Genomic DNA, 24,777 nt, shown 5'->3' with positions numbered 1-24,777 from the left:
CTATCCAGCCTACGCTTGGCTTAGAGCAGTCAACATGGACACTGCAGAGAAAACACACCGCCACCCAGGCTTCAGGACACAGAACAGCAAATATGGACACTTGGTTTTGTTTTTTGTTAGTCCACTTCCAGTCTCTTTCTGGTTAATACTGAATCACGTCCTACGCAGGTTGTCAAGTTCAATCAAAAAGGGGTCATGTCATGACAGAGGCAGAGATAGAGGAGGGGCTCTGGATCAATCAATCCCAATCCAAGGTCACACACACACACACACACACACACACACACACACACACACACACACACACACACACACACACACACACACACACACACACACACACACACACACACACACACACACACACACACGCGTAGCACACTTCGTAACCTATCCAGGTAGTTACGGTCCCAAAAACAGAGCAACACCATCCGCCCAACGTGACCCTCATACAAAAGCACAACTGAGGAAGAAAGTTCTACCTGTGTGGTGGCGTCCACTGAAGCATATCAAAAACATAAAGAGCCAGGAGTGGGTAATGAGAGCGTTAGTCGCCATGGTATCCTCATGGTTCCTTTTTGGCTTAGCTTTTGCTTGGCTCACCTGAAAAGTGTCCACGCAGGAATGTTTGCTACTTGCTCAGGCTCGAATACCACTGCGACTCGCACAGACACATTCAGACACGCCAGGTTTTGCCGGCAAAAGACCACATGCGTGAACAAGGGTGGGGGGTAACATTAATATTTTCAAAAACAAAGGCCATATCTCCGGCGTCGCTTCATTTGAGGGATTTGATTTCAGCCCCTTACTATTTTTTTCTCTCCTTTTTTTGTGATTGCATCCTGAGCTTTTGCCAATGTCATGCTGATGTGATTAAATGTGAACTACATGCCTCAAAGACACAAAAAAGACCTTTCAAAATGAATTCTTCAAAGTTTTTTTGAGTGTGTGAGCTCTGCAGAGGGATTCGCTGTCTGCGGGAGAGCGAAAGGTGCTCCAAGGGGCCAAAGCATACACACACACCTCATCCCCCTGGGCTGTGCTGTGTTGCTGACTCTATCAGCTCTGTCTGGCCACCCCTCTCTACAATAGTGGACCACAGCCAAGCCAAACAACTCCCACTTCGAAACTGGAGTCGAGTATCACCACAAAGCATAAAGACAGAGGATTAATAAAGATCACACTAAGGCTTTTCAGAGGCTATGTGAGGGGCCACGCACGTGGCAGAGGACCAGACAGGACGACGATGAGAGGCAGCTCGGTCCATCAATCCCATTTCTGGGAATGCCACAATGGGCCCTGCCCACCAGCCTCTCTGCCACCGGATTGGCCGAGGGGGAACAGCCTGATCTAAAATGACTGACATCATCACAAGACCTCACCCACCCACAAGGAGCCACACAACAACTAAAGAGGTTACTCTAGGACATCGGAATGGAGTATACCTCTCTCCATTCCAGGGCCACTTCACAACCACCCATGGTGACATGTCACAGGCACCTCAAAGTATATCAGGCTCTAGGAAGGTCACGTAAAGGTGCCACTTTACACGGCCATTGGCTCTCCTGGTGACACCACACACTACTCGCCATATAGCATTTCATTTAACATTTCTACGACATGTACTGTATATGTAGTATTGAGTGTGCTCTGCTTTTACTCTTATTGTAGCAGTGTAGCAGCCTATAAAGACCATTCTTTTTCAATTCTTCAATTCACTACATACAGCTCTGGAAAAAACTAAGAGACCACTTCAAAATGATCAGTTTTTCTGATTTACTACTCATGGGTATGTGTTTGAGTAAAATCAACATTGTTGTTCTAATCTATAAACTAGTGACAGCATTTCCTCTGAATTTCAAATGAAAATATGGCCAGTTAGAGCTTTTATTTGAGGAAAATGACAAATGGTCAATATAACACAAAAGATGCAATGTTTTCAGACCTCAAAACGCAAAGAAAACAAGATGATATTTATTTAAAAACAGCATATTAGTAATATTGTAACTAAGAAAGAGTTGCTTGAGCTTTGGTTTATGGCTTGTGGCCATCCATCTCCCCCTTGCTCATATGTCTGAAATTTCTCAATTGGTCCTGGAGCTGCATGGTTGCATGAAGCTGCATCAAATAACCAAGCTGCATGCCTTAGAGCATTGGCCGGCTTAAAAAAATTGGATGCAAGTTTTGGTCCAATGCCTCTTTTCCACTGCTGGTTTTCTGGTAGGCCTACAGCTCCACACAGCGCGACACGGCCGCCACTTTTTGCTTTACGATTGAGCTGTGTCATGCCTATTTGAAGAGCAAAAAGTGGCAGCCGAGTCGCGCTGTGGGCCTACCCAAAAACCGTCAGTAGAAAAGAGGCATAACTTTCCTAAGCTAACTGTGTATGTGGCTTCAGTCACATGTCCTTAGCAAAAACGAATCTGGCCAATTCCAGCCTTGCTGAATTACCCTCAATCATCACCAATCCTTGGCCAAATTTCACATTCAATCCATCATCTGGTCATATGCGTAAGGGATATGTAGAGACCTTGAGAAGTCTACAAACCACTGTCTCACACATGCTGTGAAATTTGGCAGAGAATAGGTGATGATCTGAGGATGCTTCAGCAAGGCTAGAATCGGTCAGATACATCTTTGTGAAGGCCAAGTGACTTGACGGAACATACAAAGTTATCTTGGAAGAAAACTGGTTTCCCTCCACAATGGCAATGTCCCCCAATAAATGTGTGGATGGAGGACCACCACATCAAGACCCTGTCATGGCCAGCCCAATCTCCAGGCCTGAGTCCCATTGAAAATTCTCATTTGAAACTTGGAGGAAATGTCAGTAGCTCATATAATAGAACAACAATGTTAATTTACGGTAACTCAAACATAACTATTGATAGTAAAATCTGGAAAAACTGGTCAATTTGAAGTGGTGTGTGTTCATATTTTCCCAGTATCTTCCCATTTTCAAACATTGCTTAGACATTGCTAGACAGGAAGGATTATCATTGGCATTCCAAATGCAGGTGTGTTTTGCTTTTGTTTAATTAGGCTACATTCTTATGGTTTGTGGCAAAAATCACACATTAATCCCTTAAATGAATAACATCTACATCCGTGGCGTGCACAGACATTTTGGGGGGCAGGTGCTGAAGAGGGGGCTGGGGGGTGGTTGGAAGCTTGTGGACTTTCTGCTGCCTTACTAGGCTGTATGTTATATCGGGGCATTATTGTCACATGCTTTTGATTGTGAAGCATTTGCAGATTATCACGTCAACATGGACCACAGTACATTGTGACCAAAAAAAAAGCACTTTCAAAAGAGGCATTTTTTTGTCCAGTAGGGCAAAGGGGCAGGTACTTTAGCACCACCTTGTCCCTATCTGTGCACACCTACTGTATGATTTACATTTATCTTACATTGACTTGCAGGCGTACCAACATACAACTGACTTGCATTGCAGGGCCATTCACAATGAATAACATTTAGTAAAAGGGAAACTTAGCAAAAATGCATTGCATAATTATATAATTACTGTGCTTCAGACAGATTTATATGAGTGGCATCATAAACATTTAATGATCATCATAAAAGTAAACACTTCAATGAACTCTACCAGCCAATTTTGTATTCAGACTAGTTAAATTCAGATTGACGTGCAAAATGAGTTAAAATTAAATAGCATGCTACTGCCCTCTGCTGGACAATGCTATCTATTTCAAATGAGTGTTAAATGTAATCACAATGTTAATTGTGTAATTACAACCACATTACATGGTAATAACACCACAGTAAATAGTGTTAATTACTTGACATCAGGTCAAGCTATTGCGTAGTTTTTAAAGACCAAAAACAGCATGCAGGGAAGGATTGTGTGAGTTGTACGTACATAGGCCTACGTGTTGTTTATTTTCATCCACATAATCCAGCCTGTAAGCTCTCAGGAGTCAGGACCATTAGGTCCCATTAGTAGATCTACAAAAATCCTCGCAAAACACCAGTTTACCAGAATCAGTATGAGTTATCTATTAAGAATTACAGTATGTGTTCTCAGGAGCCTTAACAGTAAATTGCCAAATCACCTGAATTCACTTTGCTCTCTGGGAAATTCAATTATATTCACAGACAGGGCTACCAAAAGGATCAGGGACCAAATTGTCCAGACATTTAAAGTTTAATAACTACAGACTGGTGTACAATAACTACTGTATGCGCAAGCTCGATTTAGGGCTTTATTATGCATCATTAATAGAATAATGTTCAATGAACAGTGTGTGACCGGTGGTTATTTGTTTGTGGCAAGATCATGTCAGCCAACTCATGGTCATACAGTGAAGACACTCTTACACGTCATTTCTTTCTAAATGAATCACTGACCGATTGCATAAGAAAGTTGGTTCAATAATTTCGTAGTCTCCTTATAGGCTTACATTTAGGGTGGAGTTGAGGCCTTAATGTTTGTCTTCAACAAGACATTGACCCTGTAACATAGGGGTGACATACCAATACCACCGTGTCTGATGCAACAGCGTGTGTGAAGGCCTGCTAGGCGCCTGTGGCCTTGCATAATCAATTGGTTCTGATCAACTAGTATAGGCCTGTTTTATTATGCAATGCTGTCATGGATGTTTTGTGTAGGATGCCCTCAGCCTTTGAGCCAACACTGGCTAATAAAAAGAATACCATCCATAGTTTCTCCTCAAGTACATTGAATGACGACAGAGTATGATGATGTGCTATAAAAATTCTATTGATTGGTTGATTGAATATTTCTGGGTCCACCTCAGTCATTGAACAATCATCAGCGGTGTGTAGGTACCACATGGCCATGTCAGCATTGCAGGGTTGCCGGTTTTGAAAACAGTGTGCAGGGCCTCACATTCATTTTTCAACACAGCGGCTACTTTTTACTAGTCACAGTTGTACTGTATTGTCTGTATTTTTTTCTATACCAGAAAGGCAAAATGGTAATAATAATAATAACTTGGTTTTATATAGCGTCTTTCAAGGAACCCAAGGTCAAGGTAAGATAGATTCCTATATAAAAAAAGTCCAAGAATTAAGTTTGTCATTTCTTGACCTTCAATACAAACTGATTAGTGCCAAAGTGTGTGTGAATGTCCTCCGTTCTCTTGCTACCTCATCTAATAGGCGAGATGCCCCTGGGCAAGGAATTTGGTGAACTTCACAGTTATCATTTTAAGTCACAATGGAAAAATAGTGCTGGCTGAATGCTGTGATAGAAATCACGTCTACTGATGTTTCACGTCTACTGGGGTTTCCTTGTCAACATCCACCAAGTCAAAATGAAGAGCACTTGACTCACAGACTTCACATCACCATTTTCTTCAGAAAGATCCACAAAGTTGGATGAACCACCAAATGGGATAAAGGTACTGTACTGTTGCCCAACAGCCCACATTTGACTAGACGTTCTGTGTTAATACTGATGCGGATATTGGTTTGTTACAGCACACACTCTTTGGCATTCAAATTATTAAGACTGTTCATTTTATATTTGGGTTAGAAAAAATATCAAATGTTATTGTGCTCAAAAATACATTTGTCGCACTTAAAAAAAAAAAAAAAAAAAACTTCGGCCAACATTTTCATAAGTTTGGGAATTTATTAAAACGCATTCATAATTGACAAACAATCCACAAAACTGACAACAGGGTTCTGGACCATTCCTGAGTGTCTCATCATAACACATTTTCACGTCACACCCTCAACACAAGAAAATAAGACATCTGGAATGAACGTTGTCCCCTTCCCCGCCCACCCCCTCCAAAAATTAATCAAAAATTTTAAATTAAGTTACAACCGAGGGAAAACAGCAACATTAAAAACTCTGGTAGTAGACATTCGTGTTTGTAGGGTGTCCATGTTGAGAGAGAGACAAAAGTTTTTTTCTTTTTTAAAAAAAGGATCTGAAATTTACAAAGCATGTGTGAGCAATGTACAAGCTGCCAAGCTATCACGATACTCAAAAAGAAAAACCGAAGTGAAGAATGGCAATTAATACCGCCGGCCGAAAGCACCGCCTTGCATCCCGCTTCCTTGCATCATCTGATTGGGCCGATTTATGGTGCCGGACATCGATTGCGACGTTCCTCCTGTTTGCATGTATCCTCCACGGCTAAGGACAGGTGAGAGAGATGGAGAGAGAGAGAGACAAAGAGATGTTTCAAATAACCAGGTCATCTATTTAAGTGTGGAACAAGTACATTTTTTAAAAGGTGTGTACTGAAAATTCTGCGCATCTATACAAGCATGTTAAAATGTGGCCAAAACTGTTTATAAACAAAGTCAAAGGTTTGCTTCAGGCAAAAAGAAAGAAAGGAACCCCTAGCCAATTCCGCAATCTTTGGTGACATGTTAAGGAGTACTATATGATTATATGATGCATTATATGATGAGCTTTAGAGCCCCAGTTGAGAAATGCCTTGTTCACACCAACAGCGACCTACGCTAACTGAGCAACGGAAATAATTATTTCTCTATGGAGTGCACGCAACCAGAGCAAACTCGCCAGGACCTAAGCGAACTGAGCAAATTTCAACAATAGGCAACATTATGGTAATGAGCAATGACGCGGTTCGGCGAAAACCAATTAGAATGTTCATAACTCCGAATGTCCCAAGCTGTCAAGCCAGAGCCGTTATGTGATAAGCTAAATCAAAAATGTCAATGTCACGTCCAGAGCGAATTCAAGGCGATACTTCTTCTGCTACCTCCGCTACCAGGCAGCATACAGTAGGTCTCTCTTGGTGTGGACAAGGCAAAACACTACAACAGTAGAGAAGAGTTGACACGTGTGAGAAGGTATCTTACTTGGCCATTCCTCCTCTGCCCATGTGTGTCTGGCTTGGCATGCCTCGTTCTCCACCTGAAACACGGTCAACCATTGCAAAATTACACTCTTGCAAACCAAGTACAGTGGTCATGGTAACAAGAAACCAATTAGTCGTCATGGTGACAAGCTAACTGTAACATCGAACTGTTTAACACACCTTGCCAGCCTCGGTCCCCGTCGATTTTGCGTCCAGCCTCCCAATCTCGACCTTCTCGGCTAAAATATTCAAAAAGGTAAATGTCACTTCATGAGCAAACACTACAAGGCATTAATTATAGAATTGTATCCGCAGTATGGCAATATGCCAATATGCTTGCTGAATCTACCGAAAAGAATTGTTCTTTCATTACCCACAAGGGATGAAAATACAATATCTATCAGTTACTTGCAAAAATCCCCCTACTTCAGGGATGGGGAACCTGTCTCAAGGGCCCATTGGGGCAGTCTTATCTGGCCCCCGGCATAATTTTAATGTTATGCAGTTTCATGTTTTGTAAAGAAATCTTAGAAATTACATTTACAATACAATTCAACTCAGTTTTCAGGGGACCTAGTGAAGATGGGGTTTGTTGTCAAGGTGGTTGCCTTCAATATAAGCCTCAAGTGCAGGGGTTTCTGGTTTGCGTTTATTATACAGCCAGTGGAGTACTGTAAAATTTGAAGCGGCCCCTCGAATGACAAAGTTCCCCACTCCTGCCCTACTTGTAAGTAGCACAATGAACTACAGTGCCCCCTCTGGCTGGGTCACAAGGTGTGTGTGTGTGTGTGAATGTTTACCTTGCATTCATGCCGCCACCGCGCTTCTCGTATCCCCCGGCGCTGCCTCCACCTCCGCCGCCACCACCCCACGAGTCACGCGAGTCCCGGCTGTGTCTGTCACGCTCGGAGAAGTGCTGTTGAAAAGCAACGCTCAGGTTATTTACAAGTCTCTCCATTCATTCAAATCTCCTTACTTTAAAACTCAGCTGCCTGCCTTTCCCCCACAAAAAGCATGTGAAGGGATTAACTTAAATACATGTAAACAACATGGATAATGCATATATTGGTTGAGGAAAACAAAAACAAAAAAACCTGGTCAATAACTTCCTACCTGTCCATCTCTAGCACCCACCATGTTTCGGGGATTGTTGTCCCTCCTAGATAAAAAGAGAGAGAGAGAGAGAGAGAGAGAGAGAGAGAGAGAGAGAGAGAGAGAGAGAGAGAGAGAGAGAGAGAGAGAGAGAGAGAGAGAGAGAGAGAGAGAGAGAGAGAGAGAGAGAGAGACACATGAAGAGGGGAGGGGAGGGAAAGAGAAAGGGAGAGTTATCAATCAATCAAGGTAATCTTATGTGAAAGTGTGAGGGCCTCAGCCTGTGATTGTCTTATCCTCATGTAGGCCATTTAGTGTACCTGTCCATCATCACGTCGTCTTGGTAGCGTCCGCTGCCGCCGCCACGCTGCTCGCGGTGGTCAAAGTCCTGGTAGCGCTCCTGTCGGTTGAAGTCCGAGCCCCGGTAGCGGCCGTCGTCCATCGCCATGCGCTTCTCAGGCCACTCGTCCTTCCTGGAAGGCATCCTGGTTACAGCAACAACGGTAAACAATGTCAAGCACCACCACCACCACCACCACCACCACCACCACCACCACCACCACCACCACCAGCAAGCCAGCCACCCAGTGCACAACACTACTACTGATTACTCAACTCAACTGTGCGCTAAAACCTCTGCAATGATCCAAAATGCGGCGGCACGGTTGATATTCAATCAACCCAAAAGGACCCATGTTACTCCTCTATTTATTGAGTTGCACTGGCTACCGATCGCCGACCGGATCAAGCACAAGGCACTGACCCTTGCCTACAAAACCATCACAGGAACGGCCCCAGCGTATCTGAAGGACCTACTAACGCCTTATAGACGGGGAGGAACGGTAGCCTACCATGCACCCCCCCCACAACAAAACGCCATATGATTTTTTTTGATCGTCAAGATGTCCTGAATAAGAATTTGAGTGGTAACAGTAATATAACTCACTCCCACTATACTTTTTCACATCATATTGTATATGACCCCAGAATGCTCAATGCATTCTAGTAGTACACTGCCAAGTCCTCTAGAGCCATGATTCAGTTGGTTATCATAGCTTATGATATACCATATGAAAGCTTGGAGTCTGCAGTATACATATATAAAACTGTATTTAGTGTAGCTTTTTGCATAGCAACGGTTGCTAGGCAAAGCATCTTCCTTAGCAACCAATATCAGTGACACAGTTCCTCTGTGATTACATTGCGCTATGATGTCTGGATCTAGACCACTTTTCCAAGGTTCAACATGACTTGTTTAAACCTCCAAGATGTCCTTAATAAGAATTTGAGTGGTAACAGTAATATAACTCATTCCTACTATACTCTTCTACATCATATTGTATATGACTCCAGTACGCTCTACACGTTTTAGTTCTATGTAGTAGTAAACTGCCAAGGCCTCTACAGTCATTTTGCAGTTGGTTATCATAGCTTGTTATGTACCATATGAAAGCTTGGAGTGTGTAGTTTATGAATATTACATATGTACTGTATAGTGTAGGCCTATCTATGACATTTTGGAAGATATACTTGGTTTATGATATGATGTCTGAGAGCTCTGATTTTTTTCGATTCTTTAAGTGACTCCCTTCCACAATGTTAGCCAATTATGATATATATTCAAATATTGTAGTTTTTTAATTATTTAAAGGGTTTTGAGAATTAATTAGCGCATCATAATTAGGAATGGGATTTATCCGCCCTCCAAAACTGCTTTGAAATAACTGACTGTGATATTTTTAAACAAGTTGCCACCAACAACAGAGTATAAAGACACAGTCACATCCTACATCACCAAATGCATAGACGAAGTCACAGACACAAAACAATAACCACTCGAGCCAACCAGAAGCCATGGCTGACAGGGGACGTCCACAGGCTGCTGAGGGCAAGAGACATAGCCTTCAGAGCTGGGGATAAAGCGGGCCTGAAAACAGCTACGGCCAACTTGTCACAAGGCATTAGAAAGGCAAAACAAGAATACACACAAGCAAAGATGCACGGAGCCTATGCAAGAACATCCAAGCTATCACTGGCTACAAGCCATCACCTCGGAGCTGCAAAAGCAACACATCCCTGCTGAACGACCTCAACAGCTTTTTCACACACTTCGAGGAACAAAACAAGACCCACCCACAGAATACCTGTGTCTACCTGTTGATAGCATGAAGAGGGCTCTCAGGATCAACCCACACAAAGCAACAGCCCCAGACAACATCCCTGGACGGATGCTGAAAGACTGTGCTGAGGAACTAAAGCATGTCTCCACTGACATCTTCAACACCTCACTACAACAAGCCATTGTCCCCTCCTGCTTCAAAGCCGCCACCATCATATCGGTACCAAAGAAGTCATCTCCATCCTGCTTCAACGATTGACTTCAGCTCAGCATTCAATACCATCATACCCCAACAGCTGATATGCGAACTGGACAATATGGGCCTCAGCACCTCCCTCTGCAACTGGCTGCTAAACGTCCTGTGCCAGAGACCACAAGCAGTGCATGTTGGCAACAACACTTCGGACACCATCACGCTGAGCACAGGAGCTCCACTAGGGTGTGTGCTAAGCCCTTTACTCTTCACCCTGCTCACACACGACTGCAAAATATCCCACAGCACCAACCACCTGGTGAAGTTTGCAGATGACACAACCCTGACGGGTCTCATCACCAACGTCGACGAGAAACACTACAGGACAGAGGTGGACCACCTAGCCAAGTGGTGCAGTGACAACAACCTCCTACTGAATGTCAGCAAGACAAAGGAGATTGTTGTCAACTTCCAGAATGGTCACCACCAACTCCTGCCACTGACCATCGATGGTGCTGCTATGGAGAGGGTGAGCAGCACAAAATTCCTTGAAGTGCACATCAGCGAGGACCTCTCTTGAACCACCAACACTGCATCACTGGCCAAGAAAGCCCAGTAACACCTCTACTTCCTGCGTAAACTGAGGCATGCCAGTGCCCCACCAGCCATAATGACCACCTTCTACAGAGGAACCATTGAGAGCATCATCACCAGCTGCATCACTGTAAAGTGCTCTGTGATGGTAGCAGTGAGAGTGACATTGAAAGTGATTGGTCAAGCACAGACAGTGACAGTAGCAGTAAATGAACTTTCCGCCTTGAACTATACCTTTCCCCAAATGTTCAATAAACTTTATTTATGATTCAACTGGTTTCCTTCTATTGGGGTCTTGTGGTCTTGTGCACCAACTTGCATGGACTGTGACAGTGACGCAGACCGTACAGATTGCAACATTGTCAATAGTTCAAGTAGTTAGTGCTTACATCACATTAGGGTTTGGACTTTTCCAAATTGTTAATGTATTTCCTTTTAAGGTCTTTACATATGTAGGAATTGGCCATTTAAAGAATCAAGGGAAAAAACCCAGAGCTCTCAGACATACCACTAAACCAAGTATATTTTCCCAAATGTTATAAGTACACCAAAAATATGTCAATTTTCATAAACTACACACTCCAATGTTTCATATTGTATATAACAAACTATGATAACCAACTGCAAAATGGCTGTAGAGGCCTTGGCAGTTTACTACTACATAGAACTAAAACGTATAGAGCGTACTGGGGTCATATACAATATGATGTACAAGAGTATAGTAGGAATGAGTTATATTACTGTTACCACTCAAATTCTTATTAAGGACATCTTGGAGGTTCAAACAAGTCATGTTGAACCTTGGAAAAGTGGTCTAGATCCAGACATCATAGCGCAATGTAATCACAGAGGAACGTGTCACTGATGTTGGTTGCTAAGGAAGATGCTTTGCCTAGCAACCGTTGCTATGCAAAAAGCTACACCAAATACAGTTTAATATATGTATACTGCAGACTCCAAGCTTTCATATGGTATATCATAAGCTATGATAACCAACTGAATCATGGCTCTAGAGGACTTGGCAGTGTACTACTAGAATGCATTGAGCATTCTGGGGTCATATACAATATGATGTGAAAAAGTATAGTGGGAGTGAGTTATATTACTGTTACCACTCAAATTCTTATTCAGGACATCTTGACGATCAAAAAAAATCATATGGCGTTTTGTTGTGGGGGGGGTGCATGGTAGGCTACCGTTCCTCCCCGACTATTATGTTACTGGAAGAGAACTGCGCTCATCCAGCACAAGTCGTCTGGCTCTGCCATCCAGTCGCTCTGGGTAATCCCAGTCAAGATTGTTCTCCGTTGTTGTACCCAAATGGTGGAACGGTCTCCCAGAGGCAGCAAGACTAAGCACATCTATTGCAGCCTTCAAGAAACAAGTAAAGACCTTCCTCTTTCGAGAGTATCTACTAGACTAATGCTTGAGCTGGCCTAGCCCCAGGGCAGACTCTTGACATGATGTCTAGTTAAGTTTGTGTGTGTGTGTGTGTGTGAGTGTATGCGTTTACTCGTTATTTACTGTTTTTTTTTTTTTTTTTTTAAACAAAGTGCACAGGAAATATACAGAACATCAAGTGCAGTTGCAAAGAGGGGTTCTCTTTGCAACTGCACTTGATGTTCTGTATATTTCCTGTGCACTTTGTATTTGCTTGTGATGTTGGCTTGATTATGTCCTCTTTTGAAAGTTGCTTTGGTTATAAAGCGTCTGCCAAATGCAATGTAATGTAATGTAACTCCACAAGTAATCACTCTTCATCATGCTAGAAATTAGAAAAACACTACAGCAAATCGTTCACTCACAAAAGTGTGTGAAGACTTGCAATACGGAAAACTTAGCTCCCGGTTGCAGCCAGCATTTGTATGCGTTATCGCAGCCGGTCTACAAACAGCCTCCCCACTTGCTATTCGATCCATGCCTGCAGTTCGCCAAGGGGGCGCTGTCGAGCGAGCGCAGCCCATTCATTCTGAATGGAGTCTGCGCTCCTACGTTGACGCAGATTGCAGTATCATCCGGAAAAGTCGCGAGTGAACTCTCTCGTCATATCCGTAGAACCTCTCTGACATTACCTAGCCGTGCTCCTCACCTGCTGTCCATGCCTCCTCCGTCGTAGGGCCTCTTCATGGGCCGGCGGTCCTGCTCAAAGCGCAGCTGCTCCTGCTGCCGCCTCAGCTCCTCTCGTTCGCGGTGGATGCGCTCCTGCTCGCGCCGCCTCTCGTACTCCACGCGGAGCCGCTCGCGCTCCAGGAACTCGCGCTCCATGCGGTCGGCGTCCAGCCGCTGCTTCTCCACCTCCAGCCAGTTACGCTTCCGCATCAGGCGCTCCCGCTCCTCGCGCTCGCGGAACAGCCGGATGCGCTCGCGCTCCGTGCGGCCGTCACGGTCTCCTCGGTCACGATCGCTGGGAGAGAATGGAGGGGTGGATGGGTTATGAGGTTACAGTTTAAACAAAGCTGATGATTCCATTCAAGGCAAGAGTGGATTTTGGCTCATAATTACAATGTAAAAATACAAATTATCTTTATGCCTGAGAATTACTTGACAGTAAATTATCGCAATTGGTGTGCTTGAAGGTGGGCATATGTGCAAGGCAGTTTTTTAGGTTAATCAATTTAAACTGAAACCCAAATATCCCAACTTTTTGTGAACCCTGAATATGTTGTATAGACTTCAACTTATTGGGGGGGGCACTGTGGCGCAGCGCGCTAAGCCCCCCACATTTGGGCTTGCATGCCCAAGGGTTTCACCCAGGGTTCGAGTCCGGCCTGGGTCATTTGCTGTCCCTACCCAGTCTTTCTCTCCGCATTCGCTTCCTGTCGTTCTCCACTGTCCTGTCTGAAATAAAGCCGAAAAAGCCCATAAAAATACATACAAAAATTAAGACTTAAACTTTTTTCCGCACACCTCAGCTGGCAGGTGCATCGGAGATGGCCCATGGGTCACTCACTTGATAATTAGCAACAACTCCCGCACACTAACCATTTTGCCGTTTTCTTTCATACACGACATTGCGGTCCTAGACCTTCATAAGGTTAAGACTTGTACACTTGAAAAAAAACAAAAAAACTCAACAACTCAAAAGGTCAGTGCTGCGTCTGCCGTGGTTGATCAGTACTGCGTCTGCCGTGCGCTCCCTTATTATAGATCAGTAGCTCCTTCAACTTTTTAAGTCACATTGGATGGCAGAGTAATTTAATAGGTCCTGTAGATTCCACAGGGGCTTTTATTGGACTGTTGGACTGTAAAGGCTTCCATCTGTTCACAACTTTCTTTTTTGGGGGTGAGTGACACTATATGTTGACCTTTGAGCCTTGAAGTTGACCGCTGCTGGGGGCGGCCATATGTATTGCTCATGCTATATACCCAGAGTGCCATCGGCACTCCCACCTTCCTCTTCTCCCTCTCCATATGTAATACGCAAGACTCTGGTATGATGCGTATGGGTGTACCCTACATAACCCTGTGCTAATGTACTTATACTAAATAAAATATATAAATAATGATAAAAAAGGAACCCTACTTAACATCTGCTCTTGTTGTTTTGTACATTTCCTGTGCACTTTGTATCTGCTACTGATGTTGGCTATGATCATGTCCTCGATTTTAAGTCTGTTTTAGTTTAAAAGTGTCTGCCAAATGCAATGTAATGTGATGCGCCTGCTACATACCCAGAGTGGCGTCGGCGCTCCACCTCTCTCATCTCCCTCTCGCGCTGCCTCTGGCGCTCCCGCTCACGCTGCTCTTTGATCTGGTCAAAGGAAAGGATGTCCTTGCGGTCCTTGCTGGTCGACTTCCTGTCTCGGCTCTTGGTGCTCTGGAAGGAGGGAAGCGTGGTGTGGAATAACCGTGAGACAACGTCTGCATAACTTCTAACAGTAGTGTCCATCTGTTTATTTTAAGTCAACTTTGAAGACGGATATTAAGCCAACTTCGAGGATAGGGCCATGGTGAATGAAGGAGTCAACAGGAACAGGAGTCAACATCTGCATAATGGGCATTTCTCAAAGTCTAGAGTGCGTCCTTCGAAGTGCATCAGCCTTCGTGATCATGCCCAATGATTGGATAGTCTTTGGTAAACTCTGCTGGGTATCCAATCACTGGGCGTGAGTAGTTAGGCTGACACACTTCCAAGGCTCATAAACTAGACTTTGGGAAATGCCCAATGTCTCACAAAGTTTCTAACCGTAGGTTCCATCCGTTTATGTTGAGTCAACTTTGAAAACGCATATCAAGCCATCTATAAAATTAGAAATTAGGAATGCTCAAGCCATCTTGGAAGATAGAAATTAGGCATGCTTGAGTCATGTGTGAAGATTTGTGAGTGTGCAAGGACGACACGTACCCTCTCTTTGTCCTTAGTCTTGACGCTGATGACCGGCTCTCCTTTGGACTTGTCCATCACGACCGTCCTTTCATCCCGCCCTGCCGCCAAGGAGCAGAACAAATGTTAGACGTGTACAAAACAAGGTCGCCACGCCTCACAATCTTTACAGGAGCAACATAATAGAACTTTCACTTTTTTGGTCTTTTTGACTCCATTCATGATAGTACAGTGTAGATGGTGACAGGAAGCGAGTTGGGGAGAGAGAGAAGGGGAAGGGTTGACAAAGGACCCGGGCCGGGAATCGAACCCGGATCGGCCGCATAGCAAGCGTGTGCCCTACCCAGGGTGTCTACAGGTTTGACCAAGTCAAAATTAAGACATTTTAAGACTTTTCAATACCATTTTCCAAATAAAATTAAGACAAACTCGCGGCGTTTACAGATTTTAGCAAGTCAAAATTAAGAAATTTTAAGACTTTTCAATACCATTTTCCAAATGATATTAGGACCAACTCGCAAGATCATACACAGGTTCAAATGAAGCACAAAAACCAATTGGTTATTTACATTAATGTAGCCGTATGAAAACACAAAACTATACACAATGAAACTTAACACTAAATAAAGTTCTAAATTACACTACATGGCTACAATTCCCGATTTCCGTCACGAGGTTCATCACATGGCTGAAATAATTATTCCTCCACAATTAAGCTCCACAAATTTAAGACATTTGGGTTGAAAATTTAAGACAAAATAAGACTTTTCAAGGCCTTATTTGGCGAAAATGAAATTTAAGACTTTTTAAGACTTTTTAAGGACCCGCGGCCACCCTGATATGCGCCACCGTAGGGCCAACATAATAGAACTTTCTCTCATTTCATAATGCATTACTGTTACATGAATTCCATTAAACCATATGCTGCATCACTGCCATTTATGAAATGACAACACCAACCTTTTCCATCTTTGCCTTCCTCAGTTCCTTCAGGTTTCTCTTCTTTGATGTCAGTTCTTCAAAAGCAATACAAGAAAACCCATGAGCAACATATTGGAAATTCACAAAAAAAGCAAGACAAACAAACAAACAAACAAAAAAGGGGAGGAAGAAATACTGACTTTTCGGTCTTGGAGTCTGAAGAATGACGGCGGTCACTGCCGGACTTCTTTGCCTCGTTTTTATCAGCAGGTTTCTTACCAGCCGGCTCATTCTTTGCCTGCCAGATAAATACAAGACGCATCATTAATAGGTGCAAATTCCCCAAGACATTTCTATTCTTTGGAGTCATAGGTTTTGCAATAATTACACATGTTCAGGAAAGCTGCAGTTATGAAGAGTCAAAAGACTCTTCTTCATACTACCAACTGACGGCAACAAAAACAGGGTTCTAAATTAAGACCAGCTAACTGACCAAATGCAAAAAAATGTTTAGTATGGATGGTAGAAAAGACCAACTTACAAGCCACTTTGACCGACCCATTAGTGAGTGTATGTTTGGATAATACGCAATATTAACATTTACAAGCCATTTTGGCTGGTGATATAATTTGGAGCCCTGAACACAAATAACGAAACTGTAAACAGTGTATGTTTTCGAGCTCAATTCATGGCCTCTTTCAGTGTTTCCCATACATTGAGGAAACTATGGCGGCCCGCCATAGTTTAAATTTGGCCGCCATAGTTTACGAAAATGTAAAAAAAAAAAAAAAAAAAAAATTATTAATTTTTTTTTTTTTTTAACTTGTTTTTTTTATTTTTTAAACGATATCCGTTTTTGTTAAAAACGATTTGAATTACGATTTTGAATTTCCTTCGCATTTTCCTCCTGGAGTAATACATCCTATAGACTCTGTATTGGTTAGATAAGTAGTCCCACGGTAACACAGAATGAGGGGAAAGCATTAGGAAGTGACCGTAAGGGTATTACAGTTGATTCATGTGTGCACACGTGTAACATCGGGTGAGTAACAGAACATGTGCGCAACGATGCGTTATGACACGCCGATATGCGAGGATCTTCGTCCAAATCGCTAGTCTCATGCATCATCGCTAACTGCGTTTACATCGTGCCGCGTGTAAGGGAAATGTTAGTTGTTGACATGTATGGAATTCACTTCAATTTGTGCTGTTTATTGCTTCAGTTGTGGACAAAACGATTGGCCAAACTCACAATAGAAAGCCTTTGCTGTGCTACTGTCCCAGAGAGCTGAAAAAAAAAACCCTTCATAGAAGAAGTCACTCTTAACAGGGGTGTTTGTTAACCAATCCAATGAGTTCTCTCATTGCTCTCTTGCTCTCTCTCTCTCTCTCTCTCTCTCTCTCTCTCTCTCTCTCTCTCTCTCTCTCTCTCTCTCTCTCTCTCAGTAGCCTACTATTTACCCATTACAAATGGTGAATTTCTGAGCCCTTTTTATAATTTGTAGCCTATACCACTGAAGGCATGATAATGCTTCATCATATTTTAGAAATAGGGCCTATGTGCCTTATATTCCAAATGTTTATCATTTTGAAATTGTTTCAGTTGTTTATGACTTGTGTATGACTGAAATTATCTCTGCATACTATCAGTGCTGCTTTGCTTTGTAAAGATAGGCTATTCAACACACTTTAAAAACACACTGAAAAGATACGGCCATAGTAGCCTACTAAAAACATTTTGTTCATAATAATGGTGATTAATAAATGGTGGTCTTAAATTTTCATACTGACATCCTTAATTTGACTTGGTAGATCACGGCAGACCATCAACTTCAAAAGTAGATCTTGGTTAAAAAAAAAGGTTGGGCACCCCTGCTATAGAGAGAACCACAAGTGCTTGAAAGACAGGGATCAAAAGCCTAGTCAAGTTGTTGTAGTTTACTTGGGGTTTGGGAGCAATATAAAAAAAACCTTCAGAGAAGGGACAGTTGGGATGAGTACATGAGTTTACTAACACTCCCTAGGCTTTGTTTTACAGTTGTAATGAGTTTGGTGACAGACCTTCATTGACACAGCAGAGGAGACATCGGGCTGCATATAGAAATTAATGTGTAATGAATGTGAATATAGACATAAATGTGTAATATGTTGTTCAGCCCTTTTAATGGGAGGAATTTGGAAAAAAACGGCCCTGTGACCAGCACCCCTCATGTAGAATGTGTACGCCTACAGATACGTGTGGGGGAAAAGGCATAGCCTATCCTCTAAGACCCTTTTTATCTATGCGTTAACAATTTCACAGTGCTCTTAAATTCTTATCTCTGCTCCTATTTTGTTTTATTGTTTCCCAGACCCCTGCATGAGGGACGAATGAAACTTTGTTGTAAACAGAAATTATTCACTGTACTGCATTTTTTGACAATGACAATGTACTACTATTATACAAGTCATGGGTAAAATGTTATGTAGCCTTATTTCTCAAAATATAAATGGCTGAAATATAGGCCCAGGCCTACAGTTTCTCCATGCGCCAATGTCATACTGTAGTCATTGTTTTGCCGTTTTGCATTTACGCTGCAAGAATACAACCCGCACCCCCCCCCCAAAAAAAAAAGGCCCGTGTGAGAAGACCCAACCCCACCCCCCCCCCCCCCCCCTCACCCGGACAAAAATAAACCCCGGCTGCCCCCATAGTTTCCAAAATTTCTGTGGGAAACACTGTCTTTGCAAAGGCGCTGGAAGGTGTGTAGTGCAGCACTCACTCTCTCCACAGAGATCATCCTGCCGTGCAGCTCAGTGCGGTGCAGGTGGCTGATGCACTTGGTGGCCTCGTCTGTGGAGCTCATGGTGACGAAGCCGTAGCAGCGAGCCCCAGGACTCTTAGCATTGGTCACCACTTTAGCACCCACAACCTGGACATGTGAGACAGCAGAGAAAAAAAAACAGTCAGGGAGAGAAACATAAGACAGAATAGATCATTCATTGTCGTATGATTTAACCCGTTTTAGCCTGAAGCAGCGCATACGCCGATTGACCTTTGGCACCTGGAGAGACATACGCTGCATTCAGGCTCTTATAATTTGAGGTTTTTTTTTGTTAATTCAACATGTGGGTATGTTAGAGCTGAATGAACATACTCTAATTAAAGACGAGGGTAGCTTTTGAATGCAACTTATTTCATGTTTTTATTCGCTTCAGAGGCTGTGATATTTAGGTTTGAATAGTTAGAGGGTACCTTTTCCCAAAAAGGGCTTAGGCATTCAGCTGGTGTGTTTTGCAGGTACGGCTAAAATGGGTTAATAGTACTTTAAAAAGGTGTGCAAACGGCTTATACATGCTGAAATGCAAATCGGAGTACCGCCAAACCTCTATCTAAGCATCAGGTTAAGATCAAGGCCAACACTCAGAAGAAATAACTTTGTAAAAAATTAACCTAATCCTGACAATTGTTTCATTTGACCGGTTAATGTCACCGTGTTCAGTTGCAGCACATCACCTGACATTTACCCACCTTGCCATATTTGCTGAACAGGTTCTTCAGATCAGTCGCTCTGGTAGTAGAGGAGAGGCCGCTGACCCATAGGTTTCTCCCACTACCTGCCGGGGCTGACCAACCACACACACAGATACACACAATGACACAAGGGCACTTTACCACCTAAAATACCACTGTAGGTTCTTGAGGGGGAGTCTGTGAGTGTGCAGATCAACTAACGTTCAAAAGTTTGTGGTCACCCATTTAGAACCCAGACACACAAAACTCAAAAAAAAAAAAAAAACATTCATTATTATCTCTTGCTATCCACCACAGACCTGCCACTGTTTCCCCTTTTGTTAGTCAAGGCGGTGGGGGTTACTATTTTTTTTTGGCTAAGCAACTTTAGAAATTACATTCACAACATGAAATCTTTGTCTTTTCAGTGAACCTAGTCAAGGTGGTGGGTGTTTCTTGTCAAGGTGGCCACCCTAAAAATTAAGTGCTGGGGGAAACCTTGGCTAGACATAGAATCAATAATAATTATGACTGGCATTGGCAATATTTATATTTAGCAATGCCCAAAGTATACAAAGCCACAGGTAGTGCTGGGCAATATGGAAAAATTATGCATCACGATATGGATTACTTTATATGACGATAACAATATTATTTACCTCACAACTGCATATGCTTTCAGTTATTGTCTTATTTCCTCTTTAACGTGTCGCATCACAAAACCATGTCTTTTTATCTTTTTATAGTTATATGAACTTACGACTTGCATAGTGCATCAGTGACGACACAAAATGCTACTAAATTATATCAAATTGTAGATTAGCTGTAATAATGGATTAAGTTTGTTCATCACGATAGAAACGATAGAAGAGAAAGGGCTGAGGGCAACACTGAGGGTAAAGGGGAGGAAAAACCTACAAACCTTTTTCATCCTTAGACTCTGGCTTGCTAGCTTTTTCATCATCAGAACTAAAGACAGAAAAAGACATTTTATGAATAAACAGGCACATCTGAACGTCAGATCCTCAAAACTCATACCCACCTTTGCAAAGACATACATGTACAGCAAAAACTACAGTACGGTTCACTTGTAGGATTTAACAATGGTGGACAGGCAAGTTGACTTAACAGAGCCTCTCAAATGGGCTTAGGGAATCCAAGGAAATTCGCAATGCATTACTTTAGGGAAGGGGAGTGTGGGCAAAGGACATGAGGGGAGTGTGACAACAAAAATGAGGACTTTTGAGACGGAAATGCGCAGACCAACTAACATCTCCCAAGAACACCAAAAAAAGGAGAGAAAACAAAAAACGATTTAACAAAAGGAACCGATGTAACAGACAAAGCGATTTTTTTGTTTGTTCTAGTAGACATAAAACAACAAACCTCTTTTTTTGTTCATCACCCTCAACAGAAGAGGACCCTTTCGTTGCCTCAGCAGCAGTCTCTTCTGTCTTCACGCTCTCTTTCTCAGTCTCGGCTTTAGAGCCTGTATCAGTGTCAACAGTGGCCTCATTGTCGTTTGAACCTGTCTCAACAGCAGCACTAGGCTGAGTGCTTTCAGTTTCTGTTTGAGCGTCCATGTCTTCTTCTTGGCTACCAGGCTGCTCGTCCTTGGCTTGCGATTCGGGTTGGTTTGACTCCGCGGCGGTGGCCGCGTCCTTTTCGAGATCGTGAGAGGCTGTGGCGCTTTCTTGCTCCGCATCCACGGCTTCGTCCTCTCGACTGAGGTCACACGCATTGTCTTCGTCGGCAGCGGTGTTCCCACTGTCCTCCTCTTCAGCTGGCAGTTCTTCTTTAAGGAGCTCTGACTTACAAGACCCGGCTACTTTCTCATTTTCTACGGGATGTAACAGGAATAGAATGGCACAGAGTTTAATTACTTCTGACACACAGCAATGGTTAACGAGGAAGTGGCAAGGCTGGAATGGAACAGCTAGTACTTGCTTTTCTCCCTGGACTGTTGATATAAATATCTCAAAATGCATTTCTCACACCTTTTTTTATGAAGAGACTGGAAAAGCCAAAGGAAAACAGAAGTTAATCAAACTAACTCTCTGACATGGTCATCCTAAGACAGTTCACCTGGTCCAAGAAAGAGATGGCGAGACAAGCCGCAAGACAGCACCAGTGCAGCGGAATGAGACGAGTTGAGATGAAGTCTTCATATCGTTTCAAACTTGAGTCCATGAGTCCATGACATGATGGAGCTTTTGCAATGTCTTTACTGACAGAGAAGATCTGTTTTTTGTTCCTGTCCATGATGTTTAAAAGCAAGGAGTCCATTTTTTTTATCATCAATTGCGAATGTATAAACAGTGTCCGAATAAGGAGTTGATCATTTTTTTTCTCTCCATTGCGTCTTCCACTTGGTTGGCATCCACATCTTCGACTTCGCATCTTCCTGCGGGAACCTAGAAACCCTACACTGCACTGCACCTACAACAACCAGCTGCCCTCTGACTCAAGATAACTAGCTCAACTAGACCGCCAATTGCTGGTCACGAGCATGCCTTTACTAAAATGGGATTGTCACAACAACCAGACAATAAAAATGCCAAAGAAATGTGTCCAGAAACCAGACACGGAGTCAGTTCCTCGCTGATATGGTCATGCTCAAATCCAGCAATTCACTTTGTATTTCCAGTCTCTTGTCTAAAGAGGTCCTAGCCCATCACACTACAGGTTTTGGGGAGCAACTGCAACAAAAGGACTTGCTAGCAGCAGGAAAAGCCTGCATTCACAAACATCCATAAGCCTTTACACAGTACCTATGTCTTCTTGTACATCTTCTTGCTCCTGGTCATCCTCCTGAGAAAAGTGAAGGGGGAAAAAATAAATGGAGAAAAGAGTTACACATACGACTACATTCATCATGTCAGTATATCCTCCTCTGATCATAAATGAATAACGATATATTAATATACGTTCAGACCAAAAGCAATGCGGCACGCCATTACTTGTCTACAACACTGAATTAACATCAACTGGCCAAATGCTGGTGAAAAATCACTTTTCCCCCAGTCAAAGTGGCTAGTAAGCTGAATGTTGCTTTTAAGATTTAACATCTACTAGCCAAATTGGCTAGTGATGAAAGTTAATTAATTCATTTATTTTCTCTATAAAGAGTATGGCGTGCTCCTGCGAGAACCATTCACCAATGTCCCTATGTTAATTTTGGGCCTGAATGTTGAATTAATTATTAGGTATTGTTACACGTGCCTGTTTGATAATCTCTGCGCTTTCCTCTTCAGCAGCCTCCTCTTCTTTGGCATCTGGCTCCTGAGGGCAGATGTAATTAGCCAAGTTATGGCAGGGTCATTTACAACAACGGCTTGTTTTGCAATGTTGACAAACGTCAAACTGTACAATCTCAAATCTTTTATTATGGCTAGGCTCTTGCAGACTGTGTGAATCAAAAGATGACTTCAATGAAAGAGATTGGTCCTGAGGCACTCTATCGTTAGTTCAACAGCAGAGTGGCCTTGGGATACTGCTTTCATTGACCTCCCTTGACGAGCACCTACCATAGACATTGTTCTTAAACCCACTGCACCAATTCCCCATCTCATTACAATAAAAGATATGTAATTCAATCTGTTCCACTGACATCGTATTCCACAAATAAGAAGAACATTAACACTGCGATTCTACATCAAAATGCTGCAAAAACAAATCTGTCACCATCTCATTGCATGCAAAATACAGATGCTGGGGGAAAACCTCCTGACCCACCTCATCATCCACTGGAGCCAGGAGGGCGTCATCAAGTTCTTCATCGTTCCCGTTTTCATCCTTCATATCTTCTTCGTCTTCGTTTCCTGGCCCATTATTGTCTATGTCTGCCTCATCCAGCACATTCATGTCCATCATGTCCATATCTTGGAGACTATCCATATTTCCCTCAGGGTCATCCTGGAAGAAAAATAGTATATCATTAAATAACTTCCCAATGGAGGAGGTTCCATTGTTAAACTGAAACACTCAGCTTGGGCATACCATCATCTGCGAGTTCATTCATACACACCTGCCCATCTCCTGAGTCCTCTTCAATGGTGCAATCTTCTTGCTCATCATTCTCCAGTGATTTACCTGCAGGCAAAAAGGCAATACAAAAATTCTCCACTTAAACATTCACCAGCGACTGTTTTGTATTGACTTTTTGTTGTCCTGCAGATGTTTGGGCAGCTGCCCCTGCAGCTGCTCACTCACCTTTAGCTGCTCGTTTTGTTTTCTTCTGCGACCCATCCAGAGGTACTTCAAGCTCATCAGGATTGCCGCCTTCCTCTTCAATGGCCTATCGCACAACATACGTGTATGCGATTTAGCTCGATTGACATTTCAACAATAAAACAGATATGGTATGGTACAACTGTTGCCTGTGCGAAATCTGCAAAACAATCCAGTTCGGCAGCATGTGTAGTGTAGAGCTAGTTTAGGCCTAATAGCTACACCGACACCGCCGTTCGGGAACACATCCCGAGCTAGCTGTGGGGGATGGCCTCCAAATTGCAAGCTAGCATTACATAATCTGACACTACCATAAGGGTACTTATTAGTTTACGCTTAAAATATGCTGTATGGCCTATTGAACGACAGCGCAATCGTTGCAGTCTGCGAAATGAAATAAGATCAGTGGTCTAAGTGAGTTGCAATAACATGATGCTACGACTCAGTAAAGTCTTCCAACGATTAGCTAAATGCCAACAGCTAAATGAAGCTAAAGCAATTCACCGAAACTGTTTTGAAACCCACCATGTGCTAGCTATCGCTAGCATGCTAGTGAGGGGACTTGTTGACATGGCTGTCTCTCCCACTTGATTTGGAATCAAAATCCATTATTATTTAGGTCTTGTTTCCGTCAACACAAAGGCATCTTTTACACCTCTATAAAGCAAATGTACCTTCTTGAGTCTCTCGATAAGCACGCTCTTGATGCCGCTCACATCCAGGCTTCGCCTCTTCAACTCTGCTTTCAGGTCAATAACTCGGAGCTCGGACAGCTTCCGAACGCCAGTTATCTCCGCCATCTCACCGGCTCCCGAATCGACTGTCGCAGAATTTTCAGACATGCTTGAAAATTACTCGGACAGTAACGTTTATTTCCTACACACGCCACCGCAAGTCTAAATTTACACACGAAATCACACGATGAGAATACAAGATGGCGTTTGAACACTGTTGCAAATGCGCAGGATGAGCTTTATGCGCATGCG

General features: G+C 43.0%; 2 protein-coding genes across 6 annotated transcripts in view; both read right to left on the bottom strand.

The window, feature by feature from the left end:
• Nucleotides 1-610, bottom strand: part of si:ch1073-396h14.1 (disintegrin and metalloproteinase domain-containing protein 10) — a 37,930-nt gene extending 37,320 nt beyond the window's left edge. Inside the window, exon 1 of the mRNA XM_063202046.1 lies at nt 483-610. Within this exon, the coding sequence (XP_063058116.1) occupies nt 483-558 (76 nt within the window). The 5' untranslated portion in view covers nt 559-610. The remainder of the gene's footprint in view (nt 1-482) is intronic.
• A 4,986-nt stretch (nt 611-5,596) lies between these two features.
• Nucleotides 5,597-24,768, bottom strand: safb (scaffold attachment factor B). 5 transcript variants are annotated; one of them, XM_063201142.1, is made up of 22 exons: nt 24,466-24,768; nt 23,774-23,858; nt 23,589-23,653; nt 23,297-23,476; nt 22,784-22,843; nt 22,333-22,372; nt 20,948-21,401; nt 20,484-20,530; nt 19,580-19,674; nt 18,831-18,980; nt 16,269-16,366; nt 16,108-16,163; nt 15,169-15,248; nt 14,495-14,640; nt 13,614-13,661; nt 12,913-13,227; nt 8,238-8,402; nt 7,939-7,984; nt 7,626-7,741; nt 7,006-7,064; nt 6,827-6,881; nt 5,597-6,131 (listed from the first exon to the last, which is right to left on the bottom strand). In XM_063201142.1, exons 1-22 carry the CDS (start codon nt 24,631-24,633, stop codon nt 6,011-6,013), a joined length of 2,649 nt encoding a protein of 882 aa, XP_063057212.1. In that variant the 5' UTR covers nt 24,634-24,768; the 3' UTR covers nt 5,597-6,010. The 5 variants fall into 5 exon arrangements, with proteins under 5 accessions (XP_063057212.1, XP_063057214.1, XP_063057213.1 ...); XM_063201144.1 differs by having other exon boundaries at nt 7,960-7,984; XM_063201143.1 differs by having other exon boundaries at nt 8,238-8,390.
• Between the last annotated feature and the right edge of the window lie 9 nt (nt 24,769-24,777).

Source organism: Engraulis encrasicolus, chromosome 6, assembly GCF_034702125.1.
Source record: "Engraulis encrasicolus isolate BLACKSEA-1 chromosome 6, IST_EnEncr_1.0, whole genome shotgun sequence".
Classification (NCBI taxonomy): Eukaryota; Metazoa; Chordata; class Actinopteri; order Clupeiformes; family Engraulidae; genus Engraulis; species Engraulis encrasicolus.
This window is presented reverse-complemented; position numbering and strand designations above follow the sequence as displayed.

What these genes read in the sequence shown, in the direction of transcription:
- safb (XM_063201142.1), bottom strand. Translation starts at nt 24,633, where the DNA reads ATGTCTGAAAATTCTGCGACAGTCGATTCGGGAGCCGGTGAGATGGCG. An exon ending in TTATCGAGAGACTCAAGAAG is followed by an intron (nt 23,859 to 24,465) that starts GTACATTTGCTT and finishes GTTGTGCGATAG; the next exon opens with GCCATTGAAGAGGAAGGCGG. An exon ending in GGAGGAGGCATGGACAGCAG is followed by an intron (nt 8,403 to 12,912) that starts GTGAGGAGCACG and finishes TGCTGTAACCAG; the next exon opens with GATGCCTTCCAGGAAGGACG.